This window comes from Nymphalis io, chromosome 19, assembly GCF_905147045.1.
Source record: "Nymphalis io chromosome 19, ilAglIoxx1.1, whole genome shotgun sequence".
In the NCBI taxonomy this organism is placed as follows: Eukaryota; Metazoa; Arthropoda; class Insecta; order Lepidoptera; family Nymphalidae; genus Nymphalis; species Nymphalis io.
In genome coordinates, this window is record NC_065906.1 from 5,207,796 (window position 1) to 5,232,028 (window position 24,233).

Sequence of the window (24,233 nt, forward strand, 5' to 3'; positions counted from 1 at the left end):
GATATATATTTGCGATATATACAAAATTATGTCATGAGCGCGGAACGAATTGCAACAATGAGCGCAGCTACAGCTGTGACATCATCCCGTTCAAACCTTAATACTATATTTTTAATACTTACATTAAAATTATTTTACAGATAAAATATAGTTGGATATTTTTTTTATATACAAATTAAAACTTGATCACGATTGTAAGGCAATTATTTTTTTTTGTTGCACAATAAGAATGAACGACATTCCCGTGAAATGTCTATTATAGTATGGATAGAACTGAATTAATTTTTTATATGTAAATATAAAATAACTTTACTACTTTAGGAAGATTAACTCAACATTTATATCCATCTATATAGTAAAGTATATACTAAACTCTATAAACAATTAATTATTCTAAGAATATGAATGATTGTATATATTTAAGACAGATGATACACAGTGAAGCATGAAATTACAAATGGTACAGGGACCCACCTACATAGTAAGCATATAATCTAAGACCATAATTGTATGGAAAATACATTTGATGCAATTACTTACTCATATATTGTTAGTCATATTGTGTAAACAGGAATAATTAAAAAATATATCATTATTAATTTTAATTCAAACTAAATAAAATTATAAAAACTGTTATGTGTCGATTGAATATATATACTACATATCTATTATATTTCGAATATATAATATAATTGCGTATAGATTTGAGTCAAGGCGAGTTCGAACCCAGTTTTAACAAATATGTGTAGGATCCTATAGTGTGTCATGTCGCGTCAGAAAATCCTAACAGTTTTAAAAGGAATTAGTGACAGAGAACATGCATAGTATATGTCTTTATTGTGCATCACAAAAAGAAAGATATTCATAAATAGTAAAAGCCTGTAAATGTCTCACCGCTCGGCTAAAACCAGGAAGGCTTGGAGCTTATCCATATATTTACATATAACATAAGGTGCAGGTTTCCTCACGATGTTTCCCGTCACTGCTAAGCACGAGATGAATTATAAACACAAATTAAGAACACGAAAACAGTGGCTTGCCTGGGTTTGACCAACAATTATCAGTTGAGATTCATTTCTAGCAAAGGTAAACAACATGAAAACCTGTACGTAATGACGCAAGAAATTTCTAGACACGTTTCTCCATCTGGCGATGCAAGACGAATTTTCCTTTCAACATGCTACGTAATTATCTTATTAATAAAAGTTGTTCTTACATGTACTCTCCAGTCGAAACAAGTTAAAGTTCCTCAGCAAATAGTCGTGGAGGGTTAAGAACTGCAGATTCAATTTCGGTAAGGCGAGACAGTTCTCGCCGCTGTATATCTCCGTCGGCACTACATTTTCATCCCATATTATTTCTTCAGTTGGATACAGAGGCATCAGATTAAGTTCTTCTAATTGAGATATTCTGCGTTCATGGCGTGATATCTGGTACAAACAATTTTATCATGTGTTGCTTCCGGAATTACTTGAAAACACGTTTAACACAATCCGTGATGTATAAAGAAAGTTTTGTGGGAAAGGTTTGTGCCAGTTTGTCTAGGTAGGTTCTATTAGTAAATGTACCGGGAACACACACGGGCACGCCGTGTTCCAGGTTGAAGCTCCAGAAAATCCATTGCAATGACAGGCAAAAGAAATAAACAACAAAAGAAATAACATCTTAGTTCTGGCCACATTTTCCTCTATCTCATTTAGAATACAAACAAATGTGTGTTACATCAATTAAAGAACCAAATAAAGATTGTTCAAATGTTAAATCTTACCAATAATTCTTTCAGAAATTCTTTATCGAGTCGGTGCCATGGCGCCTCATCTTCTTTTCCTTCTGGCGGCACGAGATTCAGATAAGTGGCGATCGCTCGAAGTGCTTTGTCACTAGTTAAAGGTAGTATATAATTTGATTAGTATTTACATTTATAGAACAAAGCTCCTAGGCAAATGTATGGTAGCCATATGAACACTACTGACGCTTACTATATATATGGCGTATAGTTATATATGTATACACGCAATAGTTATTATATTTAAGTCATCGCTCATTTAGTTATACAATTTTATAAACAAAAACGAAGAACTAACTAATATTATGCACAAATCTATCATTTATTTAAGGAGAATTGCAGGGAAATCCATAACAACGTGAACAAAGAAAACCAAAATCATTGTTCTCCTAATAGAATTATTGGTAACCGTAACCGTAAGGTTACGTATAAAGTTTAAACATGAGGAAAAATAACAATAGTTTAATTAAAGTTTGTTTTTCCGAAACAAATATTATCAGTTATCAAATGAATAATAAATAAAATTGTGATGGGCAAACCATTTATTATATTATTGAATATGTCTAACAATCACTCAAAATGAGAGTGGTTTATTTTATCTTATTTGATAATTCCTTTGCAGCCTTTATGCACAAAAATCATCGAGTAAATAAATATTTAAAAAACATCCTTGTGGATTTTTTACTATTTTAAAATAGAATTGCTTTTCGATATCTTTGCTACTAACTCACCTGAGGTTTCCAAAGTGTTTATGAAGCGTTTCCCTAGTGTCTACACTAGCAACGTTCGCCAATGCAAAGAGTCTTAAATCGGGAAATTTAGAAAATGCGGCTTTCTGAAACAATATGTAGAAAAAAATATTTAATAGGTCACTCGCAAGATGCTTATTTTTTACGATCTGGATACAACCTTAATTGTTTACGTATGAAATTTTCACGGTTAGCTATTTTTGTAATCGTCCATATAAAACGTTATTCAAAAAGAAACTTATATAATAATGATAATAATAAGCATTTATTTCGACCAATTATAACGACTGGTAGGCATTAATGCAGAAATGTAGGCCCTTAATGCACCCACAAACTTTTCAACACTTCTTACAGTGCTAGTGTCTATGTGCAAAGGTGATCCCTTATAATCATTTACTCATATACTGTTCCAAAGTAGATTAAATAAAAACGTATGAAAGCTTATTCTTATAAATACTACATAATCATTAGATATTATAAAAACTAAATTTATGCTGAATTGTTTGTCGAATCTTATGATTTCAACGCATAATTGATAAATAAATCATTAAAAAATATAGTGAAAAACATAGATCAAAAATAGGCCGAAGGTTCGTTTGGTGTATTATTATTCTACATTCTGGAATCAAATAAAAATCTTGCAATTGACAGCTTTATGAGCAAAAAGGAATAATAACGAAAACACGGACGATACTTTGGTCCTTTATTACTATTTATTGTTTAAAAAAAAGAACGACAAAGAAATAAAATATTAAACATGTTATTTTTTTAAGTTTTTCCGACAACGGTTACCGAAAAAAAAACTTCAATAATACCACTTGAAATGTATCCTCGCCTATATAGCTGTTCCGCGTAATATGTCATCAATTTTGAGAAATGGTGATCCAAATTATGTCGAAATTTTGACCTAGTGACGCGATGATAAGGGCGGTACTACAATACGAGACGCTTAGACGTCAAAGTACATAAGGTTAATAATTGAATACTGTTTTAATCCAAATTCCCATGACGCATAAGATAGGAAATGACATAGTAAAAATTAATTCCAACAAATAATAATGAAATGATTTACGTATGTAACTACATTTATATTATTATAATAACGATATTTAATTGTTTTTTCATAAAAACGTTAGTTCCGTTTGTTTATTTATTTTATTTAATAAATATATAAAGTGGTTTAGTTTATTCCAATCGATATGGAACTTGAACATAATTATGTTTTTAATTATAATTAATAACTCATATGTTGCATATTATATTTTTTGAGACATACCTAATATTATATAATATATACAGTTTAGATACTAAAAGAAAAAAGTTATAATCTTAGTTAAGTTGTAATCTTCACACAATAATATTAACATAAATTTCCCGACAGAAGCTACTTTGCTTATATACTCATAGGTATTATTTTAGCACTACATTATATCAACGGATAGCGCTGTAAGTCATTAGTTCTACACAATCTTTTAGTGTAGTATTTCATTTATTTATGCAATGTGTTACCAATTGCTGGCTTTGTAATTTACTTTTCTTAAAATAGTTGACTGACTTTAGTTTCGATATTGCAGACTGACGTCATAAACCGATATTATGAGAACTATTGTAAACTTTCTTGGAAGGTCATTCACATTACTCGTCTGCTGCCAAATAGATATAAAAGGAAATTGTAAACGATATTCAATTTTCACGTCCTAACAATACATATAAGTCACATGCAACATAATAACATTAGTTTGAATTATTTGCCACTTAGCCTTAATCATTAAAATAGGTGAAATATTAATTTAACATTTTCTGTTAAGAAAATTGTTCATATTTTCCATAGATCGCCATTTTTTGCAGGAGAAATCTTGAAATAATTTCCAAGACACAGACTTGGATGGGTGGAGAACGCACTACTTGATTTTGGCCGATATAGACGAAACCACACCATTGTATGTTTTGTTTTTCTGGGTCAAAGAATAACCAGTATGGCTTTATACCACCAAGAGGTAGCCCGTTATTATTATCTAATTAAGTATATAAAGACAGTTCCGTACTTGCAATGAAGTAATTCTGGAGTAATGCTGTAACGTCATATCTCGATCAGTCATCGGGTCGCCAGTTTCATCGCTGATCTCAAACCGAGCGTAGAACTTGAGCATCTGTAGAAGCTGTAAAGAACATGTACACATTTAATCAAAAACAAATGATACGCGAAATAACATTTACATGGCTTAAAATACGGTTTGGCTTGGTTTATAGTGTATTGAGTATTTGTTTACATAGTTCCGGTTTGTGCATTAATTGAATTCTATTAGTATAAGTTATTATTCGAATTTTTTATTTCGTGCTTAAACTTGGTCTGGTTTCGCATCCGATTGATGTATCCATGACTGATGATTGAAGTTCTAGACCATTTGAGAAATCGAGCAACATTATTTTTTCTATATTGTATACAGCTGTTAGTTCTTTGATAGTGTCGTCGGTTGGGGAGCCGAGTACTGACACTCAGTCAAGGTGACAAGGGTGTTTTCTGTAAGAACGCATCTCGACTTAGGACATTGTGGGAATGGTAGATGCGATATGCAGAGCGCAAGCGGTCATCAAGTCTGTCATCACTACGTGACGCCAGTCGCGTCGAGCAACAGTAAGAGTATTATTTATATTGTTTTATATAAAGCTCTAGAAATAACGCGTTTTGACCATCGACGGATGTTTATTATACCTAACAAATCTTGGATAAAACATGCAGCTTATGTACAAGTCACGTATTATGCATGACCACACCCACAATATTATCTCTTGATCGCAATTGCTTGCATGTAAATAATAATATTAAATGCAGTTGCAACTCGCTGGAATCAGTCGAGCAACACATGTATTTGAGCATTACTATCGATTTAACTTGAAACCACTTTTTTATATATATTTAGTTAGTAAACTAGTATTTATTTAGTAAACTAGTAAAACTTAAATCTAAATTCCAATGGCTTACTCAATCACTGGCTGATTTTAAGGACTGATTAAAATTTGTTTTTTTCAACCTAACCTCATTTTTCTTCGTACTGCAAAACAGCGATTGTATTCAACGATAATGACGTCTAGTAACGGGAAATTATGTAGAAAGAGTTCCTTTCATAATAAGTCAATACGCATAGGGTTCTAGGGACACCATAAATTCTCGGTAAAACCCAAGTAGATAAGATACAATTCATTCATATTTCCATTTTTTTTAATGTATATACATTGAGCATGTTGTTTATTTACTCTTACATTAAATATACACAATGTAATTTAAATGAGTATACACAAAACGAAAAAAATAGCTAATGTACAAATCATGACCGTGTGATGAAACAAGACAAAACAAAGAAAGCTAGAAGCATTTCCCCGTTGAATCGCAAATTCGATTCTCTGCGCGAAAAATGAACCAGCACTCCTGTGACCTGGAGTGGTGTGGCTAAACAATAAAAAATTTAAGTTAATGTTACAATAGAGATCGATAAATGTTTTTTGATTTTTTGTTTAGAAAAAGTAAATGTGCCACCGCTGGGCTAAGTCCTCATCTTCTTTTAGAAGAGAAGCCATATTATATGCATCACTTGAATTTAATACAATGCATACGAAGCCATATATGGAGTTTACAAAAAACGGGTCAAAAATCAAACAAATACAACTAATACTCGTCATGTGGGATGATCCAAAAAGTATATAATTATTTTAGCCGTTTTATATATATTGAAGTGAAAACTTCTTTAGGCGTGTGGCGCTGGTTTATCGTAGGGAAAAGACTTGTGACGTTGGGACGCAATCACCGACATGCTAATATTAATATACTAAAATCGTTGAAATTATTTAAGTATTCGAAAATTATGCAAATACTAACAGTATATACAAGTGATATAAGTGTATTTTACTTATCTCTATCGACTAATTAATGGTAATGAGTCTAAGTGTGGCCTTATTAGAAGTTTTTTTATCAGTAATATTAATGTACAGTGCCATTTTTCCTCAAACATCGTTAAAAGATAAACTATTTGATCTAACATTCAATAATAATAAAACCGGACCACTTATATGGATAACATATTTAACGATTTTTTTGTCATGCTATAAAAACACATATGTATTCGGATATGATAAATTATTTTTATGGCAAAATTATTAATTATTTTATGTTAAAAGATCATTAAACGAGAAGGTATATTACGATTTAAAATGTTTATAATAAAAAGCCTGGAAAGTTATAGTAAATTTTAATCCACTATATATAAACAGAACTAAAAAAAAAATTGTAGAAAAAAGCAAAACGATGTTTAAAAAGTGCTTACATTTTTAAGCATTTAAGTAATAGTAGTAATGGATTAAGTAGGAGCTTATTTATATTTAGTTATTTGTATGTTTAATATCAAGCGGTGTTTACGTATAATTAGCTGTTTCGCTATTCTATGTGTTTTAATGTATTAAATGTTCTTTTTAGTGTATACAACTATTGGTAAACCTTAATTAATAAATAAAACATTTTAGGTTGAACCTTCAGTTAAGATTTAGGAGCCTGTTCTAACCAATGCGTCATTTAGGCTCTCATCTACTCATTTTTATTACTTACATGTAACAATGACATAGACTAATAAAATAAATATATATTTTTTATACTTGTGACATTTATAAGTGTTACGTTTATATTTGAATGAAAATAACGTAAAACATTGAACAACATCTTAACAGCATGCTCAAGCAAATTAATGTATTCGATTTGAACCGAAACGATTGCTATTGTGTGGCTTCTGTGTCTATTTTGATTACGTGACATAATATATACACACTTTCTTACGGTCCAAAGCATATCCTAACCTAGTGAAAACTAAATTTGCTAAACGACATTTTTTTTTCATGTTTAAAAGTTTTTGATTTTGTCTCGAAGATGTAAATGATCACCTCCAAGTTCATGAAGTGTAAATTATATATATAAAAGTTAATAAATTCTCACTTTTATCGTTTAAAAATATCGTTGTGAATAAAGACAAAGTATTGCTCCAATCAATCTTAAACATGACATACTGACGCGCTCAACGATTTACATTCCTATTTATATGCTCAACGAGTAATTAATAATATTATTATGTTTCTTCCCACTGATTAATTTTACATACGTAAGTCAATGCTCGTTCTGACGTCAAAATTATGACAACAACACTAAATCAAAAAGATAAAATAAAAGAAAAGTATAAACCATGTCTTTAGAGTTCAAATTATTTTCATTGAGAACTTAACCACATAAAAGTCCAAATTAAAAATAGCTACTGTACAAATTTGTATGGAATGATGGCAAGAAGGCAACATTTTCCCTTTGAATTGCAATTCTGATTCTCTAGTCCAGCGATATTCAACCTTTTCTTTAAGGAGGCCACAAACACGTGTTAGTCACGTGTCGCGAGCCGCAAAATTTATTAGGTTTCGGGATTGTTATAAATTAAACATTATTTACGAATTTATCGCGTATATTTTAACATATCATTTCATGACGTATCAAACACTTTGCAATGTCCGTGGCCACAAGCAATTGTTTGGTTCAAATTATTTAGGTGTTAATAATGCCGCAGGTTTTAGAAATTTATTTCATTTAATTCATATGAACGTATTAGAATTAAACAAAAAAATATTATTGCTTAAATGCAGTTATTTCTAACGTTATTTTTACTTATAATATTTTTGCTAAAATTATTAAATACGTTTTGTTAAAATTTTTAATATTCCGATTACAGCGATATTTTGGAAAATATATGTGTGTCAGATATGTTACAAGTTTCAGTTTGTTTTGCAAAAGGACATTGTGTTTATTTATGTACGGTACGTGAAATAATAATCTTAATTAAGTAAACTAATTAAAATAATCTGATATAATTTGGTATACAATGCAACAATTAATCAATTTGGTCGTACTTTTTAAAACTCGGAATAAGGCTGATCCCTAAATAATAAAATACATAAATAGTATTAAAAAAAACAGACACTTCAAATGTTTACTAATAGTCCGTGCCTGCACCAAATTTTAGTATAAGTACTGGCAATACTGTTCAAAAGTTTTATCCCTCAGTCGACTCTCGGTGTCATCGAGGTCAGCATGCGCCGGCGCTCGTGTCGAGAGCAGACGCACGTAAAATATATTTTTATCTCATTCACCTGTGTTACCTTACGATAACAAGGTGATTTACATACTAATATATATATTTGCGAATATATCTTAAAAAGTGCATAAGTGATAAGTGTGTGATATTTATTTAAAGAAAAAAAAGAAACAAATATGAAATTGTTTTTACTCTTTGCGATCTTTACCCTGATCGCGGGTGATCCTGAAGGATCTTTCTGCTGCAAGCCGGAACAGGGTATTTTGGTTGCGGACGATACTAGCTGTTTGGATATTGAACGAAATAAAACGACACCCATAAAACTAAAATGTGAAAATATAGTTTCGATATCAATATCGGCGTTAAACTTTAGTGTCACGAACGACGGATTGTTGATCATATTGGTGGAAGGTACGGAACCACAAGTTGATAAAGACAGGTAAGTTAATTGAAAAAGAAAATGTTACTTCGAGCATTATTATGTAATACGTACTCATTTAAATATTAATACAGGCGGTTAATTTATTATGGCGTTAAATGCACTAAGCCTGTCACAGATTTAACTGTCCTTACACCATGTGAGATATTCTCGAATAATACCCGAAATCAGTACATGTCCCGAACATGTTTTATAAAACGATAAATATTTCATGACGACTTCGGTATCTCAACATAAAATAAAACTCATGAATTATTAATACAATTTAAACGAGAGTAACGGGAATTTTGCGATACTTAACATTACTTAGTAGTTAATATAAAGAATTGTATGCAAATCGAAGTTATTACAAGAACAAACTCATGCATTGTCCAAAAAATGTTTTGAACTTAACGACTAATCCGATCCGCATTAATTGAATCTTTAATTATTGTTTATTACTTACATTAAATTGAAAAGTTTGATTATAAGAAATGCCTGCACATAAACTAAAAACTTAAAAACAATATTTTGATATTTAGTATATCTTATCAGCATTTCTGGGGTCGGTGTTTGTTAGAGTAAAATTTCGCCATAATTCTAAACTTTCAAGTAAGTCCTGTCTAGAGGAACGTTGTTTTACACCTATTGTAGGATGTTTTTTTATTTTTTATTTACAAGGAAATGTTTTCAAGTTATAATCCGTTCATTTGAATTATAATCATATCAAAATCTGTTCACAATCGGCGAAGTTATCGAGAAACGTAACAGAAAAAGATTGCATTGATAATCTCTATATTTTTAAAGACAACTTAAAATAAATTGTCTATCTTTTTCTATATATTTGTTAAATTTTAAATGTGACAAGTCATATAAAAATCATATGATGCAGTAGAACCATAACCTACATACACAGATTGTCAAGCCCAATATATCAATTTTCTAAGGTTTCTGGACCAGGTTTTACTGGTAACATAGAACTCTAGACCATTAGCCTGCACTTGAAATTGTATTATTTAAAACTTCCAAGATAATAATAAGTGTAATCACTACAACGCCACTTGAAACTATAAAAAAAATATTATGAGCATATGAGATGTATTATAAATATACACAAATTATGTACACGAAAATTATATAGGGCTTGCCTGGTTTTGAACCCACGAATTCATTTAAAATTCACTTTTTAGACCACCCGACAATCTCGGCATTTTAGAAAGAGACAGAATTATTTTTAGTGAAAATATTGAGAGATTGAAGAAAATAATCGGCATCATTAAAAAATTCCTCTTTTGGAAAATGTTTTGGGCAATTCAATAAAGAGCTTGGTTCATTACTCGTAATTTTTTAAATTGAATGCGTGACGCAAATTATGCTCTTATCTATAGACTACTAACTATAGACAATTTTAATACAAAAGGAGTAAAGACAAATAGACTACTTTGACATTGAATTGACGCTGTTTGTCGAGATCTTGAACAATCTATGATATTAATTATGTTTTATATTCGCAAAACAAAACAGCGTTTTGAAATAGAAACTTATAAAAAATTTATATAACTTGCAAAATGTGTTGCCTAGTACACGTTAATTATTATATAGTGTAGTTGTGCTCGTTTAAGTTATCGGACATCGACCTGAGATTCGAAAACATTGATAGACGTAAACGATATTTACCTGCAAAAATTTTCGCGAGCACGCCGACCATTGATGTTAATACATACTATTTCAAATGTCAAATACTGGTGGTAGGGCTTTGTGCAAGCTCGTCTGGTTAGGTACCACCCACTCATCAGATATTCTACCGCAAAACAGCAATACTTGATATTGTTGTGTTCCGGTTTGAAGGGTGAGTGAGCCAGTGTAATTACAGGCACAAGGGACATAAAATCTTAGTTCCCAAGGTTGGTGGCGCATTGGTTATAAGCGATGGTTGACATTTCTTACAATGCCAATGTCTAAGGGCGTTTGGTGACCACTTACCATCAGGTGGCCCATATGCTCGTCCACCTTCCTATTCTATAAAAAAAAAAAAATGTCAAATTGGGATGTCACCTTGTTCAAAGCTAATGTTTGATGATTTTACCGAATAGTTAATCAATTGTGCAATAATATTAATTCATTAATGGGTAAATCAGTTTTGTATATATTAGAAAATTTATTAATTATTATTAAAAGCAATGTCAGTTTTATTATTATTAATGTTTTCGAGTATTTAACATATATTGAGTTGTTCGGAAACGCAACATATTTATGTTTTGTATTTATTAAATTATTTACTTAGTTCCAAATGTGGTCAGTTTTACAATACATCTCGCAAACACAGCTGGCTTTCAAATTGAAAAGAAGAAAAAGGTATTTGATTTAGCTAAAATATTTTTTATACCATAGGTAGCCAGACTGGCAAATAGGCCACCTTATGGTAAGTGTTCATCACCGCCCATAGACATTGGCGTCGTAAGAAATATTAACCATTCCTAACATCACCAATGCATCACCAGCCATGGGAACTAAGATGTTGTGTGAGGTGTCCCTGGTGCCTGTAGTTACTCTGGCACACACACCCATCAAACCGGAACACAACAATACTAGATATTTCTGTTTAGTGGTAGAATATGTGATAGGCTGGTTCCTACCCAGACCAGCACAAAGCCCTACCACCAAGTAACAATCATAAATGCGAATAAAATCAAAACTTTGATTAATTTAAAGATTATTTTAGTTATTTATATTTGTATATTCAATACTATAGTAATATTTTCGTTCACAGCTTCTGCGTAGCGAATGAAACAACAAACAGTTCCGAAAGACACTTAGTAGTATGTGCGGATGAGGATGAAGTTATAATGGACGATAAAGTTTTAGGATACTGCATGGTGGTGTCGGTTATATTTATGATCCTGACTGCCTGCGTTTATTGTATGCTGCCAGAGATGAGGTAACAAATGTTTTTTTTCTCAATATACTAAATAACTTTCAAATAACACATAATTTATCTATCTCAAAAAAGCACGAATAATCTCCAATTGCCGAATTTGTCAACGTCAGAGAAACTATTTTACCTAAATACTAAACGCTTATTGATCACTTATTGCTTCATTGACTGTCATTAACCAATGACAATTCAGATTAAATTAGGTAATCTCATTTTGTTCAGCGTTTCACAAACTGAGGTAAGACTAACTTAATATGATATCCATTCAACGGGATTCTTGTTACGAAGCAAATCAACTTACAATTGAATGATTTATGCTCTTACATTATTTGCCTTTTTGTTACCTGCACATTTCCTTGTACGATATAAATATTTATATTATGTTTTAATATTAAATATTAGGTTTATTTTCTATTTATCCTAATAATATTATGGACACAACTGTTTAAAATTTTCGAAGACCATAACGTCTTTAAAAAATTTATTTTTTTTATATAATTGTATTTACATATTTCTATAAATTAGTAGTCATTTTTATACGAAACATTCTCATTATCTAATCACGATCATTCACGCAAACATTGCAGTTTGAGATGATTTTATTCTCTAAACGCTTTTGGAGCTTATAAAGCCTATAAGTGTGTTAAATATAATTAAACAACAAAACATCACACTCAAAATGTATGTGTATTAAAAACAATTGCGCATGTATATTTAAAAAAAAGCCGAGATGGACTGGTGGTTAGAACGCGTGAATCTTAACCGATGATCGTGGGTTCAAACCCGGGCAAGCACCACTGAATTTTCACGTGCTTAATTAGTGTTTATAATTCATCTCGTGCTTGACGGTGAAAGAAAACATCGTGAGGAAACCTGCATGTGTCTAATTTCATTGAAATTCTGCCACATGTTTATTCTACCAACCCGCATCGGAGCAGCGTGGTGAAATAAGCTCCAAACCTTCTCCTCAAAAGGGAGAGGAGGCCTTAACTCAGCAGTGGGACAATAACAGGCTGTTACTGTACTATATGTATTACCTTTTAAATGTGAATTTATTGTCTATTTTAGGGATATTCAAGGGAAAAGTATAATTAACTTCTGTATAAGTTCAGCTGTTGGATTCGGCGTTTTGTCATTTATGAAGTTATTCGAATACTCCGATATGAATTTATGCGCTGCCCGAGGTATTTATATATATACATTATTAAGCTTAATTAATTTAAAGAAAATATTATATTATTATTACAAAACAATTTAAAGAGTTCATTTTTATTAGCGATAAACCGTAATGATTGCTATTAATTATATTTAAGAGCAAAATTTAATAAGCTCGTATATGTCATATGAGAAAAATACAATTGCTGGAATGTTATTTATTTATAAGTTTATTATGATAATAATAACAATTAATTTATATTGTCGTACATAAATGATAAATATAGATTACTCGTATAAAGTTTTATAAAAATATAAGTTAACTTATTATTTATAATTGAATTTTAAAATGATTATGATTTTTCTAGGTTTCCTCGTATATTTCTTTTTAATCGCGAGCTTCTTTTGGACGAATGCGATATCCATACAAATTCTTCTTAATATAAGGTAAGGTAAAAGTTTAGTTATTATTAAATAATAATAGAACACGTGAATCTTAACCGAAGATTGCGGGTTCAAATACAGATAATAACCGCTGAATTTTTATGTATTTTATTTGTTTTTATAATTCATCTCTTGCTGAGCGGTGAAGGAGAACATCGTGTATCTTATATTTATGTTTTGTTTATTGAAAATAATATGAATTCTATTGTTATGCTATTTGTATTCCAAGTATTCTATAATAAAAAATAAAAAATTTAAACCACGCTGTTATCGATCTATAAATATAAAAATTACAATAAATTATCCGTTTCAAAATTCCTTTATAAGTATTATCTGAAGTATTTACTTTGTTTTCTAATGAACGTATTAAATGTATTAAATAAACACATCAAAGGAATGCGCAGTCTTGACATCAATAATATGTATGCGCCATAGCTAATACAGACACACATCTCATACTAATTTTATGTTTGCTTTTGAGTTTACATAGCGGCAAACGATGCTACACATAAATTATTGGTTCTTAATTGTTGTACGTGATTATTAATGAGTCACAGAGTCCGTGACTTTTGGTTACAGGAAACTGGCTTTTTATTTTATATATGTTATGATTTTCAATTAAATAATGAACTAAAAAGCCTCACTTTAGTATTTTCTAGTAATCGTAATTAATATATAAAACATACAAGTAATAATTAATTTATAGAAGTTAGTTTTACGATTACGTTAGAGCAACATAATAAGAAGTGGTCACGATTACCATCGTAAGAAGTACACTTGTCTTTACGTGGTCAATGCACTGACAACTAATGTTTTAAATGTTATACTATGTTTGTCTTCACAACCAATGGACACAACATACGAAGTATTGATACTTTTTATGAAACAGTTTATATAAAATATCTTATGTTCTGTTGGCCAGTCTCCGTTGAGAATAGGCGCCGTGGTCAGGTCAGAAAGAAATCGTCGCAATTATCATCATTATTATCTTTTTCAGGCGACCGACTACCTCGGACTATGGTTGGAAGCCTTTCATATGGTACGCACTATATGCTTGGGGTATACCTGTCATCTTGACCGTTTGTATGGCTATCGTCAACTTCCACCCGGGACAGCACCCGAAACCTGGTATCGGATTAAATACGTGCTGGTTTTATAGTAAGTCTATGTTATTTTCTACTTCCTAACGTGAAATAATGTAATAAAGTAAACGGCTGACTATAGCAGCGTGTCAAACATACATGTACACATACACGTGTACATGTATGTGTGTAAAACACAATACGCCGATCCCAAATTTATGGAATATGGGCAGCGATGAGCCCGCCTTTTAATTTATGGTTTAAAAAATAAGTTTGTTATCTTAAACTGTGCGATTTAGACCAGTATTCGATAAAATAATAAAAAATCCGATTTATAAAATCTCGTCTGTATATTTTTAGCGGGCGACTGCGTAATAGATTATTGACGACAATTTGACAATATTATTGGCATACAAATTATCATATGATTAGAGTATCATCATATATCTACTGCTAACTATGCCGATTGAAAATCAGATATAAAAACTGTCAAGTGTTTAAAGTATATTCATAAAAAAAAATTGCTATCGTATCGTTAAAACGCCCACACACCACGAAACTTTATAAAAATTACGTCACGATTAAACGGCTTATTGGTTTTAGTTTTTATAACGAGGTTGAGATGGTTTCGGTAAATCGTTCAAGTATAAACATAACCTCAAGTTCAGTATCATAGACAGAATACTATGCTACAAAATGAAATAAAAATTTTAACATGCTATATAGTGAAATGAAATATGTAAATTATTGTATTAAAATTGCATGTAGTTAGCAATATCGTGGTTGTCCGCAAAGTATGCGAATTTGTCATAAAAAATGACTTTTACCAGTGCGATTGAAGAGGTCTACTACACACCTCCAGGCTTCATAATCACATAAGTTAACCGTTAGAATTGTCTGGACAATAAATTTTTTGAAATCGTTCCATAGATTCTATTGTCATCTGTATTATATATTATACTTGAAATTTCAGATCAATACGAAACTAATTAGAAGTCTTATATTTGTTTACATACTGAAGTTTTAGTATGAATATATTCTGTACTTGTTATACTTATACATATATACAAGTGAAGCCAATAAAAAAGCCTGTAAAAAATAAGCTGTGACTGATAGTTATAAGACGTATAAAGGTTCCAATTTTTCATCGGATATTTACGAAACCTTAAAAATTGTCTTCGGACGGTTTAGTGTGCACGGTGTGTGTGTGAATTTGAAAAAAAAATCAAGTCAAAAATTACATTTATCAAATTTTCTTTCTAAATTTAAATATTAATGTCATTGATAAAATAATAAATGATATATTAAAATGTCTGTGTCTATGACTAAATTATGTTTTGGTATGAGTCACTATTTTTTTTTTTATTTTAGACGTCAAAGTATTATTGTATAGCCTGCCTTCTAACAATAACACATATTTTAATAGGCAATATAGCGTCCAATCAATTAAACATAAGAATAATAAATTTAAAGTAAAAACATACGTCTCACAAATGTTGTTTAGACGGAATTACCTCCAAACAGTTAAATAATGCTGCCTTCTTCCTTCCAATGTCAAATTGTTGAGAGAAAGAGAGAAATCTGTGTTTATGTAAGCACCTCTAATGTAAGGTGATATTATTTATCTATTCATTACAAGTATAAATATGATAAAATAATGTTCCATTTGTAAGCCTTTTAATGTTATAACGTGACCTCGTTTCGTTTCAGCTAAAAAGCAACAATGGCAGTACATGTACAGCGTAATGTCGATCTTAATCCTGACTAATATTATAATATTTCTGTACATATCGATACATCTCTGCTGTCATTCCTTCGCCTCGAGTCATATAAAGGCGTTGAAATACAAGTAAGTTAATGTAAATTATTTTTTTATTCATTTATTTAAATACAAATAAAGATACGATGTTTTATCTAAATATATTTCCATACAAAATCGATAATAACCATACGTATCGTTTTCATTAACTGAGATATTATTTTCAAGGTTAGGTTTTTTTTAATATTTATATCATGAATGGTGAATGGTAATTGGACCACCTGACAGATAATATTGACGGTCATCTCTAAAAATGTTTCAACGTTTAGAGTAGAAAGCAGTTCTTATATATAATATGATAATGGGTCAAATCCCCGAACGGGCATTTTTAATGTTTTGGCGAAAAATTCTCATTTGAATCCCACTTGAACAGTAAAGCCGTTGGGTCCTTTGCCTGCACCATTGCGCACACACTTGTGTTCCACGAAGTTGGTTAGTCTCGAAATAGAATGGAATAGAAACCGGTCAGAAGGACATCATGACATCACGTTACTTTTAACAGTTTGTCAACGGTTGATCAACCTAATGCAATAATCTCAGATGTTTGCGCCGGTAATAACAGTTTGCTCACCATTTAAATTTTAAACTAAAAAATAAAAGCAAAGTATGTTTAATAGTAAATAACTAAAGAGTGAGTAACACAAGGGCTTGTACAAATCTCGATTGTTATGTAGATTGTATATTAATAGTGACGTATCAATTTCAGATTTGTAATGACCGTTCGACTATTCATTGTGATGGGACTGCCGTGGATTTTTGAAATGATCAGTTCACTATTGAAACCGCACATAATATGGTTAGTATGTCAATATATCAATTCCTAATTCAAAGGAAAATATTACTAATCATACATGACTGACTATGATATATCCGGAGACGTGAGTTATTTCGGCGTATCGCTGTAAGCATATAATACGTAATATTACATCTGTGTATTTCCATTGTTCACTGAGACAAAACGGAGTCGAAACTAGTGATGCTATAAAAACGTATCAAATTCGGAGACTGAGCTTCTTATAACATAGGCAACTAAAGAATTTTCTGGAAATTCTATCGCTAAAGGAGTTAATAGGGGACGAGTTTGTATGAAAAAAATATATCTTTGACATATATAGGCAATTCGTAATTTCTATTTCTTGTTACGTCAATAAGTCAATTTTCCCGTGTCTGGGATAATAAATCAGGGAGTTAAATATATTAAATGATGTAAGCAAATTTAATTTTGAAGCTGTTTTTATCAACAAAACAAACATTACGTCAATACAACTGGTGTTAATTGTTATGCAATGATTATTCCTAAATCAACGTCATATTTATATACATTATTTGATTACTCGACTTCATTCGATTTAATTCTTTCGGGACTTTATTTTTAATTGAACCGCAACCGGTTATCGAAAACTGCTGGAAGAATCTACAACGTTTTAATCATTTTTTAGTCCCTTTACGATAACCGTATGATAATGAACCAACTGTCATATTTTACATCGTTGCAAGAAATGGGATATTTAAGCCAAATTTATACTTATAGCTACGGATATAAGGTTGATTAATGCTCGATAAGATAATAATATTATTTAAATTATAATTGATTTCAGGGTCGTGACTGACATATTCAACACTCTACAAGGACCGTTAATTTTCTTGATACTGGTCGTATTTCGACGTAAAGTTATAAAGGCAATGCACAAGAGAGGCTGGTTGGACTGCATGTCTAATATGGTGGAGCGCCATCTAGCGGTCGGCAACGATGAAGAGGACATCGTACACCATACAGATGTCGCTCTCGATGAGAGAGCAGCTATCTAGTTTTACAAATATCAAGATATAAGGATTAAAATTTAACTTGAGTCTTATTACAATGTGGATAAGAACTAATATCGAATATTGGGCGAAAACGTGACGGTTTGTAAACAAAGTTTTTTTGTGTAAACCGTTAGCGGGTATGAGTCAGATCTATATACTCATTAAGCGCTGAGCTGATAATACTTTTCACCTTAAATAACAATTATTTCTCATTCCCTCTGGTGATACATAAGTGTAGTAAATATTAATTGTAATTATCACCTTATATGTCCTACTTAGATGACGTAAAACGCTTATTATCTTTATGTGTTTTCGTATGAATATGAATGAGAATTCATTTTATTATATGGTATATAATAAGTCATTTTTTTAATGATGATTTTTGTGCCTTTTTTATGGCATTGAATTCAAATTTATTAGGTACTTGTCTATTATATTAATGTGATGGAAATATATTTAATATAATAAACAATCTTGATACATACATATATAAAAAGATTATATTTTGAATATTATTACGATGCGGTTTTTTGTATACATTGATTGATAGTCACCAACGCCAAAAATCAATCCGGTGAGTGAATCTGGTTGACATATTCAAGATTCGACCCACACTTATTATGTGAGGTTAAATAAAAGCTGGTAATAAAAACGACAAAAATACAATTTATATTAATATCGTATGTCTGTCTGTACGTACTGCTTCGAGGAACGGATTGTTTACATTTTTCCTAGAAAAAAATATCTATTTTGGAAAATTGGAGCACTAAAGAAAAATAAATCTTTATTTTCATAGTTTCGCCCATTTTGAGGTTATTTATAAACATATATATAATACTAATATAGCGAACATATAATAATAATATTACCAAAAGTTAACCTACCTATTTCGTAGTGAAATGTATTTCTTTCTATTTGACATCTAATTTAAAGAAATAATTGAATATTTTATAAGTATTTATAGCTCTTTACTTAACTGTAAGTCGTGGATCATGCAGCTAGGGTTGCCAAGCCCAAAAATAGAAGATCGAACGTAACGTCTGATATATTTTATTTAATGAAAAAAATATTCGAAAATGAAATCATAGAATTATTAGCAAAAAATACTGAAAATAAACATATAGATTAAATTATTTATTTGCATACATATTATATATACATATATAATTTCATAAATGTTATGTTATGTTATTATTTATTTCATAAATGTCAGTATGAAATTTAAAAATATATTAAATTCGTTATATTAAGTTAAATTAATTATAGGTAACATAATAAAAACCAGTAAAAAAGCATTTAACCACCGATATCAACCTAAATGCATTCAACGAAAATGTATTTCATTTATGTATAGCATTTAAAATGTTGTATTTATGTTATAACTAAATTAATATTTAAGAAACAGACATTTGGAGCATTGTTTAACATGCATTATTAAAATGCAATTTGATAATTGAATTTGTACATTTGATTTTTAAAACAGAAATGTATTAAATTCCAGGCATTATTTCAATACAGTGTATAATTAGTGAAAATATTATTAAGACCAAAAGCTGAACCGAATGCCTGCCAGGTGCAGGGCGCAGCTTGTATACTGACCTTTTGGACAATAGTAAAACCTACTGAAAGTTATATAGAAGATAAGCAAAAAAACGGTAGTGATGCCTTGATTGCTTATATTTTTTAAGTAAATTAATACCGTAACAGCCTGTGAATGTCCCACTGCTGGGCTAAAGGCCTCCGCACCTCTTTTTTTTTTTTTTCGAGGAGAAGGTTTGGAGCTTATTCCACCACGCTGCTCCAATGCGGGTTGGTGGAATACACATGTGGCAGAATTTCAGTGAAATTAGACACATGCAGGTTTCCTCACGATGTTTTCCTTCACCGTCAAGCACGAGATGAATTATAATCACAAATTAAGCACATGAAAATTCAGTGGTGCTTGCCCGGGTTTGAACCCACGATCATCGGTTAAGATTCACGCGTTCTTACCACTAGGCCATCTCGGCTTTTAAGTAAATTAATAAGAAAATAATAACAAGCTGCATTCGTACTTATCGTAATGTATATTAAATACATAATGTATACAATCACGAACTAGTCTTGGTATATGTAAATCTGAGAACGTTCAAAGACAAACTATAGTGTATATTGCCTCAGTTGACATGTTTTTCATATTTAAATATTATTATGCTAAAATAATTAAATATGTAATTCAATAATCATTGTTATCGCGCGTTTAAATACACAATGTAACTCTAGATGAAATTGTTTTTAATAAGCTGTAATTACATTACAATTAAGCATATGAATATATTAATTTACTAAATCATCTTGTTTTATTGTATTAATTGTAATATCTTTGACACATGGTCAAATAATGTCATCCGAACTACTTCAGCAAATCAATTTAGTTGTTCCCCGCAAAATTCCTAGACACCCAATAAAAAAACCTTTTAGAACTACAGCTTTTAAAACAAATTTAGGTAAACATGCACCCCTCAACAGAATAATTAATTCTTATAATGAATATTCTTCTAACGGCAATATCGACATCTTTGCCCAAAGCAAGCCAACTTTTGTGAAGCTCTGTAAAGATCTCATAGTATAACTTTAAAACCATTTTATTCATAAATTAATTATTTCAACCCTTGTAGATTTTTGTTGTTGTATTTAAATTTTATTTTATGTTTTGTTTAATTATCTATAATTTATTTATCTTTTTTAATTTTTAGTTAAGACATAATTAGGTTAGTATAGTCTTATCTTAAGGTCAATGATGTTTACACCTGTAATGATTTATTCACCTAGATTTAATACCCTGTATCTAATGCTAAGTGAATGTGTTAGTGATAAGTCGATGGTGTAACTATTTCCAATAAATAAATAAATAAATAGCATTGATATATACGGTGGTTGATTTAATTTCATTCTTGTTGTGTCTCGAAATAATTAAAAGATAGTGATTGCATAATCTATCTACAGGAGTCGAGGGACGCTGGCAAGACCAATAGTTAGGCCCTATAGCTGATACATTCCGAAAAAAAGTATAAGTACAACTACGCAGGAGATATTATAGTACACAAGCGTGTGCGCAAACATACATGTACTCTCTTTTCCCTAGCTCTCGTAATCCGAAAAACAACGGTTTTACGTGCTTTCCGAGGCACGGGAGTGTACACACTTCCAACTTCTAGACTCCGGGTTTCTACTTAGAATTTTTTAACAGAAAAACCCAAAAACTTTTTATTGGCTTGACCTGGGATTTGAACCCAGGAGCTCCGAGAATGTACAAAATCGTTTGATATATTAACTGGCGTTTTACATGCGGCTTCGATCGCGTCATAATTCAGAAATGATAAATACCAGTTTCCATAACACTTTCTTTAAAAATATAGGATTTTCATAAATTATTTCTTAGTGCTAACCAATTGTGTAAAAAAAAAATCGTATGCAAATTTTCATGGTAGTAGTATTTTGGGCTGCACGTTGATATGTAAGTCACTCAGTCAGTTCTTCTTTTATATATACATATATGTTTATATAAATATAGATATTATATTATAATTAGTAACATTTTAAATGAACGTTTATTGTTTGTAAAACTAATATAATAAGCTCGTTCTTCATGACCGGGAAAGGGATATTACATTATCGTTATTATAATTTACAAGTATATAAGTACTACACTACACTAACGTGTAGTGACGAATATGTAATTCGCCCGACTGTTTGTCTGGAGAAGAAATGTATGATCAATAAATAAATTTGTATAATGTATAGGATTATACAAATTTTATATCTTAATTATCTTCGCCATTCAACTTTATCATCTCTACATATCTAGAAACTTGAAATCCAAAACGTCACCGTGCCATTGTTTTGTGAAAAATATTAGTACGTTTTTTTTTTACAATGTATTTAAATTATAATAGATCTTCATTGTGCCATGTTGAATAATTAATAAATTTCATAAATTAACTGTTTTAACAACGTCTATTAAAATAATTCTACACACATTAAGTTTACTATTCGTAATTTGAAGCTTCGATTTATAATAGCGTGTTTTGTATTAAATAATTATATTTGTTTTGATTCGAATAGTAATGGCTTGGTAATAAAAAAAATACTTTTTAGTGTATTAATTTACAAATACGTACGTAATTACCCATGTATATCTGTGAAAATCGAAAAGTCGGCAAGACGAATGGCATTCGAAAATTTTCGAAGCAAATTCGTTCAAAAATTGAGAATTTGTTACTAAATGCTTAGTTTAGTATCAATATAAGATGTAGGTCAACTGATAGTGATTTCCACGACTGTTAGCAGGAGAATGTACTGCACGAGTAAGTGTACACATACACACGACACAACAAATCATATCAAGATGTCGTATCTTGATAAGATTTGTTCGAGTCATCATTTTTACGATACACGTCATAAATATCCACGACACGATATGCCACGATGCGACGTCGTGTCGTGTAAATGAATTTTGGGCCTACGTAAGGTTATTGACGAACTGCCTTCAGGGCTTTTGACGCCTTATCACACATTTTGAGGAGTAGGTAAATACAGAATTGTTTGATTTTTAATATGTTGTCCCTAGTGCTCTTCACAAGTTCATACCGCTGGGGCCTTGGTGCACCGCACCGCTTAGCCCTGTGGTAGCTAGGCCACTGCGAAGATTGCCAATTAAACTTTAGGCGAGGAATTCTTGTTTAAATTCTGGAATACATAGTTATGCCATATACATATTACATACCTACCAACAAGTGTTATGATAATTCTCGAGGCTACCGAAATTATTAATAGTCCGATTTAATCTTTTTGTGTAGATTGAATAATAGACTAATCAACTTTATCTATAAAACATCAAGTTTTAAATCAATATTTGTAATATTATTGAGATAACTTAAACGGTAGACACGCTCTACTAGCGAAGGCCAAATAATGGACGTATAAATATTAATATTTTTTATTAATTATATATTTAAAAAAATAAATTATGCCGTAGCAACTATACATTGCTACTCTTTAATCTTTATATATTTATAGATATCCAATGGCTTGTCCTGACTGATTCATCAACTCAGAGCCTACACCACAGCATTTTATATACTTACAAGCTTCTGGTTAGAAATAAATAAATATGCATTTCCAAGTTTTTGATAATCAAACCCAAATAGGGGTTGAAAGTTTGAATGGGGAGTCAGTCATTTTTTAAGTAAGAATGAAATTTAATATTAAAGCTTCTGAGCAAAAATAAAGGCAAACGTATTTTTACATAAATTATAATATAATAACCTTCTCCTCAAAAAAAAAAAAAAAAAGGGAGAGGAGGCCTTAGCCCAGCAGTGGGACATTTACAGGCTGTTACTGTACTGTACTGTACTGTATTTTTACATTTTTGGAAATTCAACCTGAAACGAGAGAAATAGGGTGGAACCATGAGTATAAAAAATGGTCTGATCTGCTTGAAATTTACTGTTTGTGTTTCTTGAATGAATTGATACAGGTTTGTATTTCAGTTTCGGAAATTCTACTGGAGGGTTTTCATTTTTATTTTTGCTGTGATTGTTTGGAGACTTTCGTTAAAAAACTAACTAAAAAGTTGTTTCCGGCTTATTTGCCTCTACCTGGACCGCTTGATAGCTTGATCATGGGTCATGGATCATCTTGAACACAAACAATTCATGGACTGTATTACACAGCATATCAATGTTTGCAAATGGATGCTTCTTTTGGAGCCTATTCATCAGATTATTCTGTCGAATTTCAAAGAATAAAGGTCCCTTTAAAGGGGAAAAAAATGTTTGTTTCACCATGACCATTAATAAGTCTTAAGGCCAGTCATTGAATATGACCGGCATTGATTTAAGTGAGGACTGTTCTCTCACAGACATTTCTATGTTGCGTGCAC

At 30.8% G+C, this 24,233-nt stretch overlaps 2 protein-coding genes across 2 annotated transcripts in view; one reads left to right on the forward strand and one right to left on the reverse strand.

The window, feature by feature from the left end:
* LOC126775790 (RNA helicase aquarius) overlaps positions 1–24,233 on the reverse strand; it is a 73,562-nt gene that overhangs the window by 23,321 nt on the left and 26,008 nt on the right. Inside the window, exons 7-10 of the mRNA XM_050497879.1 lie at positions 4,581–4,694; positions 2,518–2,621; positions 1,769–1,880; positions 1,217–1,430 (exon numbers count right to left, since the gene is read on the reverse strand). Coding sequence (XP_050353836.1) covers positions 1,217–1,430; positions 1,769–1,880; positions 2,518–2,621; positions 4,581–4,694 — 544 coding nt within the window. The remainder of the gene's footprint in view (positions 1–1,216; positions 1,431–1,768; positions 1,881–2,517; positions 2,622–4,580; positions 4,695–24,233) is intronic.
* On the forward strand, positions 8,633–18,333 carry LOC126775804 (G-protein coupled receptor Mth2-like). The gene is made up of 8 exons (XM_050497905.1): positions 8,633–9,090; positions 11,840–12,007; positions 13,073–13,188; positions 13,528–13,606; positions 14,601–14,761; positions 16,396–16,534; positions 17,211–17,300; positions 18,103–18,333. The coding sequence occupies exons 1-8, from the start codon at positions 8,828–8,830 to the stop codon at positions 18,311–18,313; spliced, it is 1,227 nt and encodes a 408-aa protein (XP_050353862.1). The 5' UTR covers positions 8,633–8,827; the 3' UTR covers positions 18,314–18,333.